The sequence below is a fragment of the Vigna unguiculata genome, chromosome 1 (genome assembly GCF_004118075.2).
Source record: "Vigna unguiculata cultivar IT97K-499-35 chromosome 1, ASM411807v1, whole genome shotgun sequence".
Lineage (NCBI taxonomy): Eukaryota > Viridiplantae > Streptophyta > Magnoliopsida > Fabales > Fabaceae > Vigna > Vigna unguiculata.
Window position 1 is genome coordinate 39,453,137 of NC_040279.1, and position 21,754 is coordinate 39,474,890.

The 21,754-nt window shown below is 32.0% G+C and overlaps 2 protein-coding genes across 2 annotated transcripts; one reads left to right on the forward strand and one right to left on the reverse strand.

The window, feature by feature from the left end:
* Window positions 1–439: 439 nt before the first annotated feature.
* Window positions 440–5,159, reverse strand: LOC114194554 (probable methyltransferase PMT11). Its single transcript, XM_028084874.1, has 9 exons — window positions 4,349–5,159; window positions 3,880–4,029; window positions 3,497–3,767; window positions 3,184–3,294; window positions 2,912–3,071; window positions 1,887–2,144; window positions 1,676–1,798; window positions 1,434–1,511; window positions 440–974 (listed from the first exon to the last, which is right to left on the reverse strand). The coding sequence occupies exons 1-9, from the start codon at window positions 4,976–4,978 to the stop codon at window positions 767–769; spliced, it is 1,989 nt and encodes a 662-aa protein (XP_027940675.1). The 5' UTR covers window positions 4,979–5,159; the 3' UTR covers window positions 440–766.
* A 6,563-nt stretch (window positions 5,160–11,722) lies between these two features.
* On the forward strand, window positions 11,723–18,585 carry LOC114181205 (BTB/POZ and MATH domain-containing protein 3). The gene is made up of 4 exons (XM_028067594.1): window positions 11,723–12,411; window positions 13,293–13,638; window positions 14,489–14,765; window positions 18,093–18,585. The coding sequence occupies exons 1-4, from the start codon at window positions 12,005–12,007 to the stop codon at window positions 18,305–18,307; spliced, it is 1,245 nt and encodes a 414-aa protein (XP_027923395.1). The 5' UTR covers window positions 11,723–12,004; the 3' UTR covers window positions 18,308–18,585.
* The last annotated feature ends 3,169 nt before the right edge of the window (window positions 18,586–21,754 follow it).

The window sequence follows — 21,754 nt, forward strand, 5'->3', positions numbered from 1 at the left end:
TAACAAGTGGGATCTTTCACACCTAGATGTCAACAATACATTCTTAAATGATCTTCTTGATGAATCCTTGAGTAATAGGGGACTTGTGCCTCTATATTTTAAACAAATAAAATAAAAGGTGGATAGAATAGAAATTAAATAGGAGACAATTGTGTGCAGTTGCTTTTAAATTTCAACTTTAAATGTAGTTCATGTGGTATTTTTATTACATGTAATTAAAACAATACTAAATTAATTTCTAGTATTAATTAAGGAACAAAATAATTCAAAAATGTAGAGACAAAAGTGGGTAAACTCATACTAGTTATAGATTGTTGATTTCGAATTCTATAACTTTTTTTTGGTTGATTTGTATCCCCACTAGCTTGGTTCCAAATGGGACTTTCAACAAATGAGATACAAACAGACGGAAAATTGTTATAAAGACTAACACCAAATGTGCTTATAATCATGGAAAAATAAAAATATATATATTTAAGCTACGTAGAGCTTTGGAATATACAAATAAATTGAATTTTAAAAATAAGTTAGATGATGCACCTGACCTATCCAGCTTTAGGGATCTCAAGAACAGTAGTATCGATAAATAAACGCTAACCACCTCTTGAGGTTTGTAAGGAAGTGCATGCACCTGCATCTTCTGGCACTTAGTAGTACTTGCACTTGCATCTTCCAGCACCTCTCCAATACCAATTTTTCCCATGCTCTGTTGATAACTTCCAGTTGCAAGGTCAAAGAAAAGTCATGCAATTTACCCTATTTGGCTTCAAGAGCGTAGTAAGTGCTTCTCACCAACCAATACCATAGTACTTGCATGAGGCCCCTCCTCTGTGTCTCGCAACATCACGTGCCAGCCTATTGCCTTGCCAATCTCTTGAAGTTCATCCATAATTTCAAGAGAATCACGGATGTATACATGTCCACCAGGTCTTAGTATCCGATCCATCTCAAGCATAATGGATGAGACATTGCATCTGAGAGAGAGAAATGCATTTGATAGCAGACATCAAACATGTTTGGTGTTTGCAATAAGCAGTTAAGAACTGAGAGAGTCATGGTGCATGCTCTGAATGATTAATGAAATATTAAAGCAGTTGCAAGTTTGCCCTTAAATTTTGTATCATGTATTTCCTAATTAATGTATTGATTTGATATTGTAATGAATAGGTTCAAAATTAGATTTGGATAAAATCTTAAATTATGATCAAATCATAGGTTATAGGCTTATTTATTGGTTCTTGATTGTGGCAGATTTCCTCCTCTGTTCTAGTAATGCATGCTACGCATGAAATATGAAATGTTTCATCATGCATAAATAAGATGAAAATGCTCAAACCCTGGTGCAATACTCCATTTTTTCCTTTCTACTGATACAAATATAATAATAATTGGCAAGGAAAAGATAAAATGCCCATAATTGGAGAAAATATTACCTTTTCCTCTCAAGAGAAAGGAGGTTGGCAGCATGCAATAAATCATACGTTCTTGGGTAGGTGTCAAATGCCTCGCACCTACATTAAAAATAATGAAAATGTTAATACATGCTGACAAGTTGACAGTAACTTAGAGGATTTGGACAAAAGGAGAATTGTTAGGTACTTGAAATTAAGAAACCACAGCACAAAATTGAGAACACCTGTAACTGATATTATCTTAAATAAGCTTAGTGAAATACCAGTCATGCATAACTCCAATCAATCCACGGTCATATATAACTGGAAGAGTGTTTGGACCACTAACAGGAACAACATTCATAACCCAGCTTTCAAAATTCTGCTCAATCAATGCTGCTGCAAATCTGCAAAACACAGATATATTGAAGATTCTCATAGGGAAAAGTCACAAATGCAAATTTATAACAAGAAAGTAAATAAGAGAAACAATACCCTCCAAAACCTGCTCTCATGTCCATAATATTTCTTAGTCTGATCTTTTTCCAGTGTAAAGCACGAACATAACTTGCTATTATTGCCTTCCAATATGTAGATTCTGCCTTGAATAGCTCAGTTCTGGATGAGAAAACATTTAGCTGTATGCTTTGAAGCCTGTCAGGAAGGGCTTGCAAACGAGCCGGCCATTCAGTGACATTTGCTCCATATCCGTTCTCAGGCAATTCAGAGATGCATGCTTTTAGATCAACATACCTAGATTAATCAATTAATTAACAAAATTGCCAATAATGAGCCATTAAATTTTAATAATAATGCATCAAAAGCTATTATGATACTTCACTCAAACTGATTGATATAACTGGCTAAATGTTTTGTTATCCATAAGCAACATAGGTTCCGAGTGCGTAACTAGAAAAGACATACAGCATTCCAGATAGAAATCCAAAATACACATATAACCAGGGGGCAGCACATCCATATTTACAGAAAAATAACCATTTTTTCATTTATATAGACTACCACGTAATATTCCTTTCGTTTTTCTTATATCATATTGTCTCTCTACTTTTTCCCAAGGTGGGTTGAGTGGAGGACTGAATTGTTTCTAACTTGGCATATGCTTCAGTAATCCACCTATAAATCTTAACTATTAGAAGAAAGTACAGATTAAAATTAGAAATTGATGACATACAAGGCTGCTACTATTATCTATTGATCGTGGTGAGATAGTCCATCGTCATTTTTACAGTTCAGTAGTTCTAATTTAGAATTGAGCTAAAAACTTCATAATATTAATCTAAATGAACATCGTGTCCAACTTTCTTTATGATGGAAAACTTGGTTTAACATTTCAACATTCATGAAGGAACGCAAACCTATGTGTTAGCAAAATGCATCTATTTTCTACTCTAATTTTATCCCAGAAAACTCAATCACGTATAAGAATGACAGTAATAATTTTACACATCATTTTTGGAAATGTACAATCATCAATGTACAGGAAGGCCTGAACACAATACCAAACACTGTCTGGGTCATCACTTGGGTCACACAATGGAGGTGTACTTCCTGCCTCACGGTTTGTATAGCAAATATTGTCAGATGGTTTCTGCCATACTGCAATGTATCCATCTTTTTTCAAAAAATTCCAACAGAGTCGAGTTGTAAGATTAAGCATCACTGGAGATAACCAAATCAAAGGTTACATTCACCACAGGTTTAGACAGCATTCTTGGTAATAAAGAGTTAGATAAACTCCATTTCTAAAAAGCTTCAGAAAATTTAGCTATACCTTCCCATTGTTCTTCTAAAATTTCTTCATGCTTATAAACTGGCTGGGCAGCCCATACAAAGTATCCTCCTGCTCTTAGCATTCTATTAACTTCAAGCAGCAGTATCCCATCTTCATCACAAATAAAGATAAGTTCTAAGCATCATAACACAAATAATGTTATTTACATATCACTACCAAGAAAAGGGGCAGTTCCAACATGGATTCTATACTTTCTATAGGTTGATTGGCCATTATAGACCTCTCAATATAACATGTCTCCACGTTACTACCAGGGCCTGTTGCTTATCATATAAGAAAGAGAAATACATACCATCTCTAGTCCAATTAACTCTACAGCGTGAGCAATGTATCATGTCAAAAGCTTGACTTGGATATAACAATCGTCTAGTTGCAAATGCTGCTGCCATTGCCGGTACACCACGCTCAAGAGCAAACTGAATCTGATTCTCATGAACATCTTTGGGTGCAACAGACATAGTGACAACATTCCGTGACAGTAAGTACGCACCAAAACTAGCAACCCCGCAACCAACGTCAAGAACAACACGTATATGCCGACCAAAGGTAATTTCAGGAATCATCTATAATCAGAAAAATCTAATGTCAGATTCCACTTAGATGCAACTACACTTCCCAACAAAAAGGTAAGGCAAAACCAAAATCAAAGCATACAAAAACAACAAAATTAATAACCTTAGAAATATGGTCCAAGTATTCATTTGCCCCATGTATAAACTGAGTGCCACCTCCCGGGAATTTAAACTTATCCTTGTCTCTAGAAATCCAGTTTTGGCCTCCTTTATCTTCAACAAGACGTGTATGGGGAACATTATTGAACCATACCTACACCAAAAACGAAAACAAAAAACTTATATTCATGAAAACCTAAAGAAAAGGATATCTGAAGTTATATTAGAGCTTTTGACGCTGTTCTCCTATCAAAATAGAAGCGATAATGACATTGGAAACCTTGGCTAAGTGGATTACTAAGGTGAAATTCTACCTCTGACAGGAGAACAATATCAAAAGCACCTCATATAACAGCATCTAAGCTTTATCTCTTAAAAACCAAAAGCAAATTTAAAATCCTCCTAATTGAATCTCAAAACATCCATCTGGCTAAACTGGAAGAGAAAAAAAAACAAAAAGGCGACGTTTTGACCTCATCTCGGCTTCTGGGCCATGGAATAGGAGTACGGTACCCAGTGGGTGCAGGAACCAAGCAATTCAACCCTTGACCTTGCTCGGGGCAATGCCGCTCGAACCTCTCCCCTTTCTCTGTGGAAGGCAGCTTCCGAATCGCGTCCTCATTATCCAAACAAGGTATATACTCCCTCATCTCGAGCGGGCACAACCCAAACTTCTTCCTTGCCAATTCAGAATCAGAAGAAGAACCTTCCCTCTCAACCTGGGACTCGTTCACCCACTGATCCACCATACCGGGTTCGAAATCCCCCACCTCGAACTCATTGGACATCGTGCCATTATTGTTCACGATCCCCGTTTGCTCGATCGGCACCTCCGGCACCGGAGGCGGCGGAACATTTTCCGGCACCGCTTGGGTTATGTTCTGGTCAATAAGCGCGGAGAGGTTAAAAGATTTAGCGTAATTCGGCGACGTGGTAACGACCGGGCTCGTGTTCGAATCTGGGTCGGAATGTTGAGTGCTGAAGAACACAAGCTGGTTGTAGCCATCGGACCAATGCTTGCCGAAGTAGAAGAAGGTGACGGCGATGAAGAAAAAGACTGCGATCTTGAGAGAAAACGATGTCCGAAGAAAATCGCCAGACATTGGGGATTTCACGATTCAATTCATGAATCCGCAAATAATGGGTTCTGGTTAAAATGTCTCCTTTCTGTTCAGTGTTTCACTGAAGACTTGTGACATGAACAAAATAAGTGTAGTGACTGTATGTGTTTTTGCAGCTAATTACAGACTTTTATTTTCATGGGAACATCAACTCAGCAAACTTCCTTTTCTAATGCACCATTTTCTAACAACTTATGTGGCATGACATTAGTTATAATAAATATTGTGCTTCATAACATCCACGATATCAAATCGAACCAATTGCATCGAAAAATCGATTAACCCGTTAATCATTATGTGTTTGGTAACTATAATTGGATTTAAAATAACTAAATTAAGCAAAAAATAATTGGAAATTTTGATTTAAAATTGGCTCCTATGAAAACAATACTAAAAAAACAGTCTTATAAAGGATTATGATTATGATATTTTCACTTTTATAATTTGATTCTCATTTTATATTTTCTGATGTGATTTAATAAGTATTGATTCATTCAAAAGTCAAAATATAATTTTTTATATTGTTAAAACATAAGGGTATAATTAGTCGTATAGTACTCAGTTTGGGGCTAGGGTGTCAAATAGGTACTCGGTTTAAAAAAGTATCAATTTCATCCCAACTTTTGAAAAAGTGCTTCATTTAGGTCTCTTTCAGACAAAGTTGACTAACGTTGTTAATCAACGTGCCACGTGTCAGTCTCTGGTTTTTTTGATTTTGATTTTTAATTTTTAATTTTTTTTTAAATTTTTAATTTTTTTTAATTTTTTTTGAAAAAAAAATACAAATGCCACATGTCAATTCCATGTGTGTGACACGTGGCATTGTCAATGCCACATGACATTATCAGTGCCACGTGACATTATCAGTGCCACGTGTCAGTGTCACTATCAGATGTCATTGTGTTGATTTCGATTTAGTCCTCATATATGTTTTTTTTGTTTCAATTTAGTACCTAAGTATGTGTATCTGATTCAATTTTGTCCCAAATTTTTTTAATAATTAAAATATTTTTGTAATCTATTTTTTATAAGATTAAAAATAATTAAGTATAAATATTTTTACAAAATTAAGTACTAATATTTATATTGTTCCCTTCAATTTCAGACCAAATTTATTATTTATATAAATGTTATACTAATATTTTTTATTAAAAACGACTTTTTAACATATTACTTTATTAATTACTTTTTTATTAAGTACTCATGTTTTGTTATTTTTTTTTAAATAGAACAATATTGTCTCTTACTAATTTTAAACCAAAATTTCTATTGGTTTGAATGTTATACTAATTTTTTTTATTATTAAAAATGACTTAATAAAATGAATTTTACCACTAAATTTTAATATAAATATCAAATACTTAATTTTTGTTAAACTTTTATACTTAATTACTTTTAATTTTATAAAAAATGGATTTTAATTATAAAAAAAATTGGGACAAAATTGACTCAGATATACATACTTAGGTACTAAATTGAAATAGAAAACATATACGGGGACTAAATCGAAATCAACACAATGACATCTTATAGTGATATTGACACGTGACACTGATAATGCCACGTGTCACACACAGGGACTTGACACGTGACATTTTATTTTATTTTTTCAAAAATTTTTAAAAAAAAATTAAAAAAAAAACGAAAAAAAAAACTGAGACTGACACGTGGCACGTTGACTAACGGTGTTAGTCAACTCTGTCTAAAAGGGACCTAATTGAAGCACTTTTTCAAAAGTTAGGATGTAATTGACATTTTTTTTAAACCGAGTACCTATTTAACACCCTAGCCCCAAACTGGGTATTATACTACTAATTATACCAAACATAAGTGACTGGTAGATGAGAGACGTAAGTCTAATTTTAGTCAAAAGAAAATAAATTTTGACATATGGCTAGATTGAGCCAATAGTCAAAAGATTTTTCGTTTCCTCCCCAAAATAAGTCCATCAAGGACATTTTTTCTGAAATAAGTGTGGGGGAGACAAACTGTAGGTAGGATTTTCCTTTTGATGTTTTTTGTTTTTTGTTTTTGTTTTTTGTGTTTTTTTTTCATTTAAAAAAAATTGTGATTTCGTTTTGAGAAAATTGTGAAAGTATTAACTTTTTACTAAGTGAAACTTTTAAACAATATGTCTCATAAGAAATCCACCAAAAATATTTCCCTGCTTTCAATAAAACATATTGACACTGGATTTTGGGATTTGATTCACTAAGTGAGATGATCATAATTCTGGAAAAATAAAAGTCATGTTGATATGGGTAGATTGTTTCTATGATTTGCTAATTGAGTTGATCTGAGAATTTCTTGATTAAATCTTTTGTGAAAGAATTTGACCTTGTGAGTCTTGAGCCTTAATGCAAAGGATGGACCACCATGTGCCATTCCTATTTTTTCTTGAGTGACTTGCTCATGTTTGTTTATACTCAAATATTTAACTTGATTCTTTTGTTTTGCATCTTAGGTGAATATGCATGATTTGATATGACTGAGGCATTTCTTGTTTTAAGCTACTTGGCCAAATAAGCCCACCTTGATATTAATCCATTGGTAGCCCCTTTGAGCTTTAAACCTCTTTTTCTTGTTTTAAGCCTATTGCATAACCTTGAAAAAGAAAAAGACCATATTCTACCTTAGGAAGAAAGAAGGAGCTAATGGATTATGTTCAAGAATGGTTGAGGAATAAAGTGTGTGGGTGAGTACCTCACCCACAAATTAATAAAAATGGCAAAAGGAAAAATTGTTGATGAAAAAGTGTTGAAATAATTACTTTCTAAAAAAAAGAGAGAGCAACAAAGCAATAAACGAAAAGGAGTTGTTTTTGAAATTATGCTCCATTATCTTTCTATATTTTAATTTCAAAATCCCAAAAATCTTAATTTTTTTTCCTACCTTTGCCTTAGCCCCATTATAACCTGTGAAAAGTCCTCATGATCTTTGAATGCATATTTTCTGAAATTTTGTGAATATTAGAGTCTTGTTAAGTATTATGAGAGTTTACTTACATGAGTATTTTGAGTGAAAACACAAGCCAAAACACTTGAGAGAATTTTAGTGAGAAAATACACATTTAACTTGAGTGCTTTCTTTCATAATTGATTGTCTTGTGAATTCAAAAGATTAACTCATGTGTGAAAAATAGAACCTTTCTGTTTGTATATACATGATAATTTGATCTCTAGAGTATTGATTTGTCTCTAGTGATGTTCATTCCTTTGATCCAATGTTGATGTGAAATAAAATATCTCAGATTAAGTTTTGAAATTGCTTAATTTTGCCCAGGAGTGCAAAAGGATAAGTGTGTGGGTATGATGAGTGCGTATTTTTGCCCTCATTTAATGTTTAATTATGGGTATTTAATTGAATTTGTGTGCTTAAAGATTGATTTAATTGAGATTTCATATAATTGGGTTTATTGAGCTTGAGATACAAAAACATGATAAAAATAGCTTTTTAGTTGCATAAATGTTCGTTGGATATTTTGAGGTGTGTTAGTGCAGCTGCAGCTAAGTTGAGCTCATGGAGGTGTGGAAATAAATTGATTAAAGCTTCATGACATTTTAAAGATAAATCCAAGAATAAGAAATTATCAAAAGCACAAAACTTCAACCCAAGCATTGCATGAAGACGGCAAGAAAAATTTGAAAAAGTGAAGAAGTTTGGCTAAACCAAGAAGAGAACAAAAAAATTGGACCTTGCGGTTTTCTTTATCTTTATGATAGAAGATAATTTGGGAAAAATATATCTTTAGATATTTTATTTGATATTTTTAAATAATTATCTTATTTAATTATATCATAAAATATTAAAAGATATTAACTACCAAATCTTTTTAAATATGACAAGATCTTCTAGAATCTTTTTAGATCCACAACAAACAAATATATCTTGAAGATATTGGATTATTTAGAAGATAATTTGAGGAGATTGCAAAGGGTTGATTCGGAAAATTAATACAAATATTAATTGGTGATAATTTATCATATATCTTTAAGTAATTAATTTATTTAATTATATTAGATATTGATATTATCAACCAACTATATTTGTCAAATACTCTATATCTCTCCAAATATTTTTAAATATTTATATTTATTTTATTTTAAAAGATATTTGAGAGATTTTAGCAACAGAAAAGCCCAGTCCAATTCCTATATAAAGAGACCAAGGGAGAAGTAGAAGACAAGCTGGGGACTTCAGAGTTTTGGAACCCTTAGGGGTGCCTAATTTCGTTTCCTTTCTCTCTCTTTTCTTCTCTCTATTCTTCTTTTGTATTCTATGGATTGCTAAACTTCTTGGGTTGATTCCATTGTAATTTCATTATGGATTCTGAGGTTAGAATGAATTAATTTCTTTGTTCTTTTTATTATTGTTGAGGTTTTAATTCATCTATGTCTTCTATCTTTGAATCTCATAAAAAATAATGATTTTAGATCTATACGCATATTGATCATATGAGTCAAGGGTTTTTAAATTTAATTGAGACTTTACTTTGATTTTATTTAGAAACTTTCATATGATTAAATGAGTTTTTACCAATAATTGAGACTTTACTTTGATTAAAGGTATTTACTGTAACGAAAATTAATTGAGACTTTACTTTGATTAATTAAGCTTTTTATTTGGTAAGGAGATAAAAGAATAGACATGATTAGGCATAGTAAATTTGATTGAGACTGTACTTTGGTTGAATTTACTGTGGATAATCTAAAAGTTCTCACTTTTAATTGAGACTGTACTTTGGTTAAAAGTGAGAACGCCAACAAATTAATTGAGACTTTACATTGATTAATTTGTAAATCTACAACAATAGTTAATTGAGCAATAATCTTTAGATAACCGATGATGAATCTATTTTGAAAAAGCAATGGAATCAATCTATTTTCTTTACTATTGTTTTTATTTTTTTTATCTTTTAAATTTTATTTCTATCTTTGTTTATCTTAATCCCCATATTTTTATTATTTTATTTGACTAACTCTTTTGTATAGAATTTATAAGAACTAATTTGTTAAAAATCAATTCCGTGTTCGTTGGGAGACGACTTTGGGTTACTTTACCCTTACTATTTTGTTGACTACTTTCTTAACAATACTGAAGTTGTTATAGATAAGTAGTATAAATTTGATCGCTTGACGACAGCGTTATCAGTTATATTAAAATGTAACTTGTTATTTAAAATAAAAAAAATCAAAATAATAAAATTGTATTGAAGTAAGATGAAATGAATAAAAATTAAGTTCAAATAAATTGTGAAAAAATTATTAATTTAAATCAATTACTATTATTATTTAAAATGAAAAAATGTAATTTAAAAAATTCTATTAACTTTTAAAGTATAAATACATAGTTTGGACAGTGAAAAAACAAAACAAAGGATTGTTTTTGTAATTAAATATAGGGTAACATGATTTACTTGTTTAATCTCTTTACTTATGAGAGATTCAAGAAAATTCACTAAACTAAAATATATCTATAAAAATTATTTTAAAAGAGTTAATCCAAACAAGTTCCAGACAAAAATGATCAATATATTAGATACAGTGCAAAAATATGTTGAGATATCTCAATTTCTTAACAATAACAATAGAAATCATGTATATTTTGCCATACAATTTATTCTGTAAACTTTATTAAGTGAAAAGAAGATGCCACACAAGTGAGACAATGTCACACTCGATGCATATTTTTCCAATTAATATTTATTTAAATAAACTATGCCTATTCAACTTAGTTTTATACAATTATTAATTTTTTTATTACATATACAATAGGCTGAATAGAATTTGAATTTGGATTTAATATTTTTTGTATTTTTATATATATATATATATATATATATATATATATATCAGATGTGTAATATTCTTAACATTTTTTAAATATTTAATTTTGAATTTAAAATTATTTTTGATAAAAGATTGATATCAATTCGATTTATAATTATCAAAACACTCTTTTGAAAGTTACAATGATATCTAATTATTTATATTTAAGTCGAAGATATATAGTAAATTAAACATGCGTTATGATCTGGAATGTAAAAACAAATTATAAACACAATATCTTTGGATAAAATTTGCAGATAAAAAATATAAAAAATGAATATCATAAATAAATATTAGTATTTTTTATATTAATGAAATAGATATGAGTATCATAATATCTATATTCGTAAATATTCGTATATGTAACACTTTAATTTAAATAAATAAAAATTAAAAAAATGACTAAAACATTATCACATTGATCTTAAATTGTTTATATTTTATCAATTAATCTTAAAAAATATTTATTTATTTATAAATTATCATTCAACACAGTTTAAATGTGTTATTTGTCATTTATTTAAAATTTATAAATATTATACATTATATTTTTATTTAAATTTCTTATTAAAATATATAATTAAATATTATTTTTTTTTTTATAAATATTCGTAAATAATAAACAATGCTAGTACATGCGTAATAAATTCCAGTACATAAATACGGATACATATATTTAACAGATAAGGTACAAGAAAAATACTACTATGGATATCTACCCGCTCGTTAAAATTCTTTATTTATTTATGATGGAACAAAATGATTCTGACGATATTTTTCCCTCCCAATATATTTAGTAATTTTCAAAGAAATGGGTGTGTGGCAAGGGGTAGGGGTGTGAAAAGGAAAGTGGGATAGCGTGTTATAAAGAGTTAGCGGTGGCTGGCAGTAGTAGAATCATATAAAGACGATATCGGGGCTTCGTTTGGTTATGTTCTGGATTTTTGTTACCTTACATCTCTCTTACCTCATTTAATTATTTTCTCTTTCTTCTCTAAAACCTCAAACCGCAACACAGCACATAGCTTTCGTATTTGTAACGTAACTCTTCGCTCCTCTCCATCTCTCTCGTTCCCTAATTCCGCCATCACTGTGCCCAATTCCATTTTTCCTCGCCCCAATTCGGGGAATTAGGGTTTCGCCCCACTCATCGATGCGCCACCGTCGCTAGGGTTTTGCGATGGCGGAATTGGAGGAGGACCGGATGGGGGATTTCAAGCCCTTCTCGGAGGGCTCTTCGTGCTCGCGTTCGATCAGCGAAACTGTGAATGGCTCGCACCAATTCACGATAAAGGGGTACTCTCTCGCAAAGGGGATGGGTGCTGGGAAGTACATCATGAGCGACACATTTAGCGTCGGTGGTTACGATTGGGCAATTTACTTCTATCCTGATGGGAAGAACCCCGAGGACAATTCCATGTACGTATCGGTGTTCATAGCTCTCGCAAGCGACGGAACTGACGTTAGGGCTCTGTTCAAGTTGACGCTGGTCGATCAGAGTGAGAAGGGGAACGATAAGGTTCATAGCCATTTCGATAGGCCTCTTGATGGTGGACCGTACACCTTGAAGTATAGAGGCAGCATGTGGTTGGTATCATCAATTCACTCCCTCAATTTTGAACTTGGGATAATGGTTGGCTGTGGGGAATGGTGATATATAGAGACTTTGGGGTTTAGGGTTTTGAATCGAGTGACGTTGGCATGTCAAATGATGAGAGTTTAGTAGCATTATAACTTGCTTGTTTTATGTGTGTATACGTTTAATAGTAATTTCGATAGTCATCTATTTAAATTTTAATAAATGGTTATAAATGCACTTAGAGTCTAAAGTGCACTGCTACTTTGTAGATAGGACAAATTTAGTACCTTAATTTGTTTACGTGTTCTCAATTTTTGGAGCTCGAATCATGTGCCTGCATTGTTTTTTTTGTCATTCTAGTTCCTGAAAGGAGTAAATTGAAGCAGAGTAGGAGTGATTTTATATGAACAAAATGCATGACTACATCGATGGTGCATTGTAAATCCAGGGATTGAGTTACTTATTTTTTAGACCTAAATATAGTTTTGTTTGTGATATGATTTTCAAGCTTTTTCACCAGTGGACAGAAGGTTTTTATCTCTAATTTTGTAGGTTCCTGCTGTTAACATTTTGATCACATTCTCAGGAGTGGTCCTTACATGATGAAGCATGATGGCAGTTTATAATACCTTCAATTTGTTCAGCATTGGCCCCTTTTTTTTTGTTATTGTATTCTGTTTAGTTAGGGTTTTGGAGTTTAAATTTTGTGCTATCATACCAGATGTTTTTGAGAATATTGTCTGAAAGGAGAAATGCATTTAAAATCAGTTAACGTAATTTTAGTTACCTATATTTGACTTTCTTAATTTTTTTGGGATGGTGGATAGAATGTTATTGTGTATGGTTTTTGGAGTTTCCTGCAATTAAAACGTTTCTGTGCTCATTTCAGGGGTTACAAGCGTTTCTTCAGAAGAACTCTACTGGAAACTTCAGAGTATCTAAAAGATGATTGCCTCGTCATGCATTGCACTGTTGGTGTTGTCAAAACTCGTTTTGAGGGATCTAAACAGGGTGTTATTGTGCCACATTCAGACATGGGCCAAAACTTTAAGGACTTGCTAGACTCAGAGGTTGGTTGCGACATTGTTTTCAAGGTTAAAAGCGAAAGCTTCAAAGCTCATAAGTTAGTACTTGCGGCACGATCTCCTGTGTTTAGAGCACAGTTTTTTGGACTTGTTGGGGATCCTAGCTTAGAGGAAGTAGTGGTAGAGGATATTGAGCCTTTTATCTTCAAGGTAGTTTTCAATTTCAATTAATTACTATTTGTAATATCTGTAGAGTGAAATACATTTGTGAATATGACCAGCAAACTTGAATTAATTTGTTTGTCGATATTTTCATAGTTTGTTGGTTATTTGTGTTTGTTTTGTTTGTAAAGTAGTTTGATGGAACTTGTTGTATCTTTGTGGTGGAACAAAATAAATTGTTGAATAGATAACTTTGATTTTGTCTTTTACATTGCAATCTCTTAGAGCACTTTTGAGATCAATGAAATCGTGTTAATTGTTTGCAAAATAAGCTGTGTCCAAGATAATAAGTACAATTTGTTAAGTTTTGGTTTTTTTGTAAATAATTTGTTTTCTTGCATCTGAAATTTTGTAGTTTAATATTATTTTCGAACTGTTTTTTTCCTCCTTAGCTTTATGGTTCTCTTTTTCTTGTGTTAAAGGATTTTTTGTCGTTTCTAAACAAAGTTAATTATCTTTAAATCACTTTTCAACGAACTTAGACATACATGAATTTTGACTAGAATGAATTATAACAATAACTGACTATTTTAATAATCAAACTTTTGTAGTTGTCCTAAACACATCCCAAGTTGGGAGAATGTTGTATGTGAAAATATGTCCAGTTTGCATGTGTAGTTTGTTCAGTAATGATAGCTAATTATGTCAATTACGATCTCATTTTTTTAGTAGTTACAGAGTTGTGGTTCTTTTTTGAGATATGTTATTTCCTTCTGGCAGCCTGTCTTCTTCATGTTATATGCTACCTGTCATTTTCTAACTGAAGTTATTATTCTTTCAAATTAGTTTGTTGAGCAAATTGATTAAATGGTAATTCTTAACTTGTTTTTTTCTTCAGGCAATGCTTCTCTTCATTTATTCTGACAAACTTCCTGACATCTATGAAGTAATGGACTCGATGAATGTCTGCTCATATGCTGTCATGGTGCAGCATCTCCTGGCTGCTGCTGATCTCTATAATCTTGATCGGCTCAAACTGCTTTGTGAATCAAAATTGTGTGAAGAAATCAATACTGACAATGTAGCCACAACACTTGCCCTGGCAGAGCAACACCACTGTCCTCAGCTGAAGGCAATCTGTTTAAAATTTATTGCAAATCCAGCAAATTTGGGAGGTATGTATCATTTTGGAATATGAATGTTAAAATACATGGTTTCTTTTCAACTTAATATTCTTTTGGCAATTAGTGTATTATGTATTAAATTCTGGATGTTTACTGACACTTAAATACATGTTACTGCATCTTTGTGTCTTGAAGTAGATAAGGATAGGTGTTTGAATATGCTATGAGGTCAAATTTTGTTATTAGCAATGTGAATCTGTTAGAATTTTATTCGATACCGGTTTGTCTATGTTCTGTTTGGGTTTCTTGGTTTCAAGATACTACCTTGTGGAAACAATCATTGTGCTATTTTTCTTTTTAAATTTTTTTCTATACATTTCTTCTAATTGGATACCATCAATAGTTAAATGAACATTAAACACATACACTTAATTATATGGAACTTGCATTGAACTTAGAAGTGCTTGACATCATGGACATCTTTCTGAGGCTTCTGGTTTGTCCATGTTAATCTCAAGAGTAAGCACAACAAAGTATGTGTTTCTTACTGGAAACAGTCAGGGGTTGAGAATAACTTACACGATAGTGTGGCTTTGCAATTTAGCAGAGTGACCCCTGTGGGGGACAATTCAGTGTTGCCGCTGTAGTGGCCCGAATAGATGTTATGGCGGCAGGATTAATGCTACTTTTTTGTTTTTTCTTTCTTAAAGTGTGTCGCCTGTTCCCTCACTTGGTACTTCTCTCTCTCTCTCATCTCCTAAAGACATTTCTTCTGGGCATCTCTGGTGGTGTGTTTGTCTTCTGTGGCTGCTGTGATAAATGAACTAGGGTTTTTTCTTTCTAAAGACAGAGGATTGTCAGGCCTGATTCTAAACTGGGCCCTTTTATCCAAACATTCCTATAATTGGGGAAAGGGTTCTTTTACAGTTTTTTAATTATATGCGTTTGTTAACATTACTCTTGTTAACATTACTCCGTAATGTTTAAGAATATTTAAATCATATAAAAAACCATTAATACTCAATTGAGGATTATAGAATAGAGATAAATATGCAACTTATAATACATAAATATGTAGAAAAAATGTAATTAATTAATATAATGATGATAACTTATACATACATACAGGTCTGATCCTCTATTTAGATCGTATGTACACTTAACCCTTAATGATGTCATCAACCTGGTCCCCAAAAAGGGGTTGAACCAGGATTCCAGGTCTTCTACTACGGATGTGTGTGTTCTTGATCACTTGTTGTGGATTAAATGTGGTTTTGCACTGCATTTTTTCTGAAAGAGAAAAAGTCGAATATTTGAGTGCAAATGACACTAGGGGATTTAGATTTAATAACAACTTTGTACCATGACATCTCATTTTGTAGCTGGTTTATAATTTTTTAATCATATGTTAATGTAGAATATATATCTAATAATTTATACTGGTTCATGCTGTTCAACCACTGATCCACTGGATCAGCCAAGTCCCATCAATGGAGTGCCTTGTCCAGGTCAATTACCGGACGACTTTTGATAATATTGAGTGTTGTGGTGGAGCATAGTGGCCCCTGGCCGGATATGGGCATCCACAGAAACAGTGGCACACATACTGCACACACACTTATGATTCAGGCCCACTGAGTCTTCTCTGCTTGTTGTACTTTCTCATGTTTCCAAGGCCTATTTAGTCAGGAAAAAGTAAAATAGAAAAATATAGGGGTTTTGATGGATATTTTTTATCTGGTATATTATTAAAGTGGTAATTTTTTGTAATCTCGTTGTAGTAGTTTTATTATCTTGCACATACTTGTGATTCCAGAAACTATTGCAAATGAGCTTCTTGGGATAATATCGAAGGGAAATAAGGATGTTTGTTAGTTATAGGGGAATCACTGAAGCATTGAGAAGCCACGATTTGTTAAGGAATATCATATTTTATCTGTATGAAAACGGCTTCTGTGCATGTGCAAGGGTAAGGCTGCATGTAGTGACCCTCATTAGTTTTTATTTTTAGAACTGCATTTGTTTTGGATAGCAGATATCATTAACACTTTGATGTGGCTTGTGTTATAGGGGGGATGTTTTTTAGTGGGTTATGGTTTATGTTGTGTCCTTCTAATACTCTGTTTGGTAATTGTGAATTCCTTCTTTCCCGATTCGTAATATAGACAGTAAAAGCTATCTATAACTTATCTTATTCCTTCTTTTCTGTAAGCTTCGTTTTAAATTTTATTTTTATTTCTGTTAATATTTTAGTAGATTTCTTTCCACTGCTCCATTGTCATGTTATATCTGTTTAAGATAGAGGAAAAGAAAGATATGAATGTAAGGGAACAGTAGAAGTAAACCTGGGTAGTTACGTTAAAAAGGGATATGATCTTCTGTGTATGCCCTCACCCATGTGTGCAGCATGGACATGAAATACAACATTTTTAGCTGTACCGTTCATGAAACGTTTTATCCCTTTAATATTCTAAAAGAAATTTCCTTAACCTTTGGTGCTCTCTTGTACTCTGTAGTTTGTAAAGTCATTCTGTTTATTTGTTACCCCGTTATTTTTTTTTCACATTTGTTTACATTTTACACTTAATTTAAATTTGTAACCCCCTCCTCTCTCTGTCTACTCACATGGACAATTTTATTTTGACCCTGTCACTTTTTTAAATAATTGTAATTTTGTTTTATAATTTAAATTTGACGTGTTTGATCATTGTTGTTAGCTGTTTCTTTTTTTTTACCTCGTATCTTATGACTAATCGGATGTCCTTACATTTTTCTTCTTTGCTATCTGTTAATTGATGTTAGGATAAATGGAACTGGTAGTGTGTCCATTTTCCAGATTTTGTAATTTTGTTTATTGAATCGATTTCAAGTATTTGGTTTGTGAAATGAATTGCCATAGTGTGATTCAATTCTTTGTACTTATGAAAATAATGCCCCGCTCCTGAGCTTTTCATTTTTCGTTTCCAGATGAATCATTTTCAGAAGGTAATCCCTATTTCTAATGCATGAAATAATCAAGTTTTTGTACAAAATTGGTGGATTTTGAAAATCTGTTTCGATTCAATCTTTGAATTTCCATTACTTAATTATTCATTGATGGGGCAATTTGAGGTTTCTGCCATTCTGTGTTTGCCGATCTTTACAGAGCTCGCAAAAATTTTGAACACCAATCCGCATGTTTTATGTCTCTGGGTTTCTACTCGGAATAAATGTTTATTGGCGTTGTTTTCAAAAACTCAATACTTTCCAGGATTTTGTTACCTATCGCTTAAATTTGGCTCACTTTATATACTTTTTGCGAGTGTTAATGGCTTTTGGAGCCTCTAGAAATTTGAAGCTTTGAACACTGAGTGATGTATATGATTACACCTTGTGCAGCTGTGATGCAGTCGGAAGCTTTTGTGCATTTGAAAGAGAGCTGCCCGGCAATGTTGTTGGAACTGCTGGAGACATTTGCCTCAGTGGACGATAACTCAAGCCTGACATTGAGCAGAAAGAGAAGTGGCAGTAGCATATATGGTCAAGATTTGGCAGACGGGGCAGCTGCTGAATCGGTTAATCCAAGTGGCAGGCGATTAAGGAGGCGAACATAAGCATAGTTTACAATCTGAATCTGCAAACCATTAAAGTGTGATATAGATAACCCTAGTCATGGAACTCCCTGTCAATATAAGTGATTCACCATTTTGAATTCAACTGATCCCTGAGATTTATATGTCAAGTTTTCTGGCCTTCCGTCCTTGTCTCATGGGGCTATTTTGAACGTCATTTTCTGTGGTAGTTTGACATTAGAACAGTTCTAATGTAGGGTATATCGTGCTTGATGACTTTAATAAGAAGTAAATAGCTGATATATTTGTTTGTTTTATCACACGATGCCTTGGAAGAAAACATTTCCTTTTTGAGCGAAAAAATAGATGAATGACAGAAGCTGTTTCTCTTGGAATGCCAGGATGAGTGAAGGTCTTTCCTGTCATATCTAAAATTCAGACTCAGATCTATCTCGTCTGAGAAACAATAAAAATAACTGATATGTTTAAGCAGTATAGAGAAACAAATGTGTACTTGTGGATGATAACGTTAGATATGTAAAGATGATGATTATTAACGACACTTTTTATTACACAATTTATTTTGTTGTTATAAAATGACAGGGGAGGGATGTTATTTGAATATGAAGAACGAAGAGTCTATTGTAAGGGTTTTCTATATTAATTATATATGATATTTTAAACTACAAGTATTCCTTGTTCCTGCACCACTAGCGTTGCCTTCAGTAATTGACGGAATGGAGAGGGGAATTAGGCTTCGTCCATTTGATAAATTTTATGTTTCTCGTTTACAATACCCAAGAGGGTGTTACTTTCCGCAACCTATCTATTTTCTTCCTGTACACCCATCAAAGTTTGCTGAAAATTTAAAGAAAATTTCACCCATTTAATTTAAAAAATTAGACATTTATTTCCTTACATTTTTAATAAAACAGTAATTATATTTTTCTTTAATTTAAAAACATTCTACATCCACTTGAGAAATCATGGTTAATAGAGTTGACTTTGGAGCATGCTATTGCATATGGAGTCCTAAGCAGGGGCGGATCATCATGGGTGCAGGGAGGGGCTTGGCCCCCCCAAAATTTTGAAACTTTTTTTACAATTAATATTCTGATTTTTTTATTATAAATATTAGGTATTTTGATTTTATTTTGTTATAAATATTAAATTAAATATTTTATTTCTTTTATAAACATAATAATTAATACTAATAAATAATAAAATATAAAATCAAATATAATAAATAATAAAGATTAAAAAGATTTATCAAGATATTTTTAATTATTTGTTTTCATTATAGATTGTGTTTTTTATAAGTTGTTTTCATATTTCATTTTCATTTGTTTTCTTTTATTTCTGAAAAGAAAAAAATCTATTATTTTTTCTCTTATTTCTCCTTTATTCTCTTCCCTTCTCAAGGAAGAAAAGAAGAAAGTAATTCTTTCGTCTTACTTGATAGTGAAATATTAATTCAATAATTTATTTAATGAGCCTATTTTATATGTCTATATCTTAAATTTCTTACAAATTGTTCCCATCTTCCATTCTTACCTATTTTCTTTTCTTTCGGAAGAGAAAAAAATCAATTATTTTTGCTTTTATCTCCCAACTGTTCTCTTCCATTCGAAGAAATAAAGAAGGTAATTCTCTTTTGTCTCACTTGATAGTGAAATATTAGTTTAATAATTTATTTAATGAGTCTCTTTTATATTAATTTTTTATTTTATCAACATAGAAGAAAAAATGATTGTACTGTGTGTTTTTTATAATTGAATTTTAAGTGTGGTTTGATTATCATCGAATTTTCTTTTGGTATTTATGTCTCTCAATTTTTTATTAGATTATGATAAATCATTTTTTAGTATTTTTTTAAAAATAGGTATATTGATGAAGAATAAAGGAATAGATTATTTAAATAGGTATATTGATAAATTATTTTTGGTATATATGTCTCTCAATTTTCTTCGTATACTTCATTTTTTATTATATTAGTGACAATAATGTAATGTATAAATTTTGGATATATTATTTGGACACCCCAACAATATTAGTCAAGATTCGTCACCGATCCTAAGAATTTGTACTACTGAATCTCAATTAGGTGCAACTTTTAGTGCTTACAGCATTCTTTTTTTCAAACTTCTGATTTGGCGACAAACATTTGTGCTCATATTTTAGCCAGTTAAAACAAATTTGAATGTTAGTACCTAAATAATTTATTACATCCTATTCCAATTGAAAATAATATTTATAAATAAAAAAATATACTTCGTGTTTTAAATCGAATGAGATTCATCACATTTACATTTTTAATGAAAATATTACTTAGCTAAAAATTGTGAAGAATAAAAAAACATTTTTTAAAATATAGAAAAATATTTTTTTAAAAAAATAATTTATTGAAAAATTATATGTATCTCTCTTGAGATTTTTTTAAATGATGTTTATGTATTTTTTTTACTTTTAAAACAATAATTGATATATCTTATATTGTTAATAAAATAACTTTCATAGTCTTTTTTTTATTTTAAAATATATTTATACTCGTATTAGAATCATAAAACACAAAATATAAAATACCAGGAACATAGAACAAATGTTCTGTCAATTCAATTCGTTATTCATAAAACCAAGTTTAAAATACTTCATTCTCACAAAGAGAAAAAAAATAATGTTTAGCAACTTTTCGTCACCACACGATCAAAACACTCACCACATCCAATGATTGTCAATACAAACATCGAACGGCTCTAGGTGCTCCGCATTTCACGCCTTATGTAACATTTGTCTTCGACTCTATCGAACTGAATGGACGATCCAAAATCACTCGCCCATCACGTTATCGTTGGCCCACCCGCACTCAATTATCGCCTTTCTTCCCAACCTCGGAACACAGACCGTACGATGGATTCACAGCCACGCGATCATGGGCCCATCAGCAATTGGGCCCAACTTTAAACCGTTAATGGCACGGTGTTTTCTAGTAGAGGTGGCTTGTTAACACCCACGTGTTGAATTTTTCAAAGGGGGGTGTGAGATGTGTTAGTGCCACAAAATATTGAGTGGCAAAGATGTGTATGTATGATGATTAGGGCCACGTGTCTTGATGTGTTTGAAATGGGCCGGGCCTAAAGGGATCCAATTGTTGCTTTCATTCCACCCATTAAAAGCCCTGTGGCTTTATGTGAGGTTACACATTCAACGTGTTTCTTTTCTTGTCCTATTACCATCACTTTGCACTTTGGAGATGGATCATTCACATTTCTTCTTCATGTAATGCTCAGGTGGGTCTGCCCTATTGGATGTTGACTCAACTACACATTTTCTATCTGGAAAATATTTATTTCAATAAAAAAACAACTGCTTGACAACACAACATAACCGTAAAATGGTTAAAGAAAAGTTATTTTTTAAGGAAAAAAAGTGAAAAGAAGAATAAATAATGGGTTAAATATTTTTTTTGTGTTTAAACTTGAATGTGAAATT

Bases quoted from the DNA above. Each gene is read 5' to 3' on its own strand.
- LOC114194554 (XM_028084874.1), bottom strand. From the start codon at position 4,978: ATGTCTGGCGATTTTCTTCGGACATCGTTTTCTCTCAAGATCGCAGTC. The intron at 3,072-3,183 runs GTATAGCTAAAT...GGTTATCTCCAG, and splicing joins TTTAGAAGAACAATGGGAAG to TGATGCTTAATCTTACAACT. The intron at 2,145-2,911 runs GTATTGTGTTCA...TGATTAATCTAG, and splicing joins GATGACCCAGACAGTGTTTG to GTATGTTGATCTAAAAGCAT.
- LOC114181205 (XM_028067594.1), top strand. From the start codon at position 12,005: ATGGCGGAATTGGAGGAGGACCGGATGGGGGATTTCAAGCCCTTCTCG. The intron at 12,412-13,292 runs GTTGGTATCATC...TGCTCATTTCAG, and splicing joins AAGTATAGAGGCAGCATGTG to GGGTTACAAGCGTTTCTTCA. The intron at 14,766-18,092 runs GTATGTATCATT...CACCTTGTGCAG, and splicing joins AAATCCAGCAAATTTGGGAG to CTGTGATGCAGTCGGAAGCT.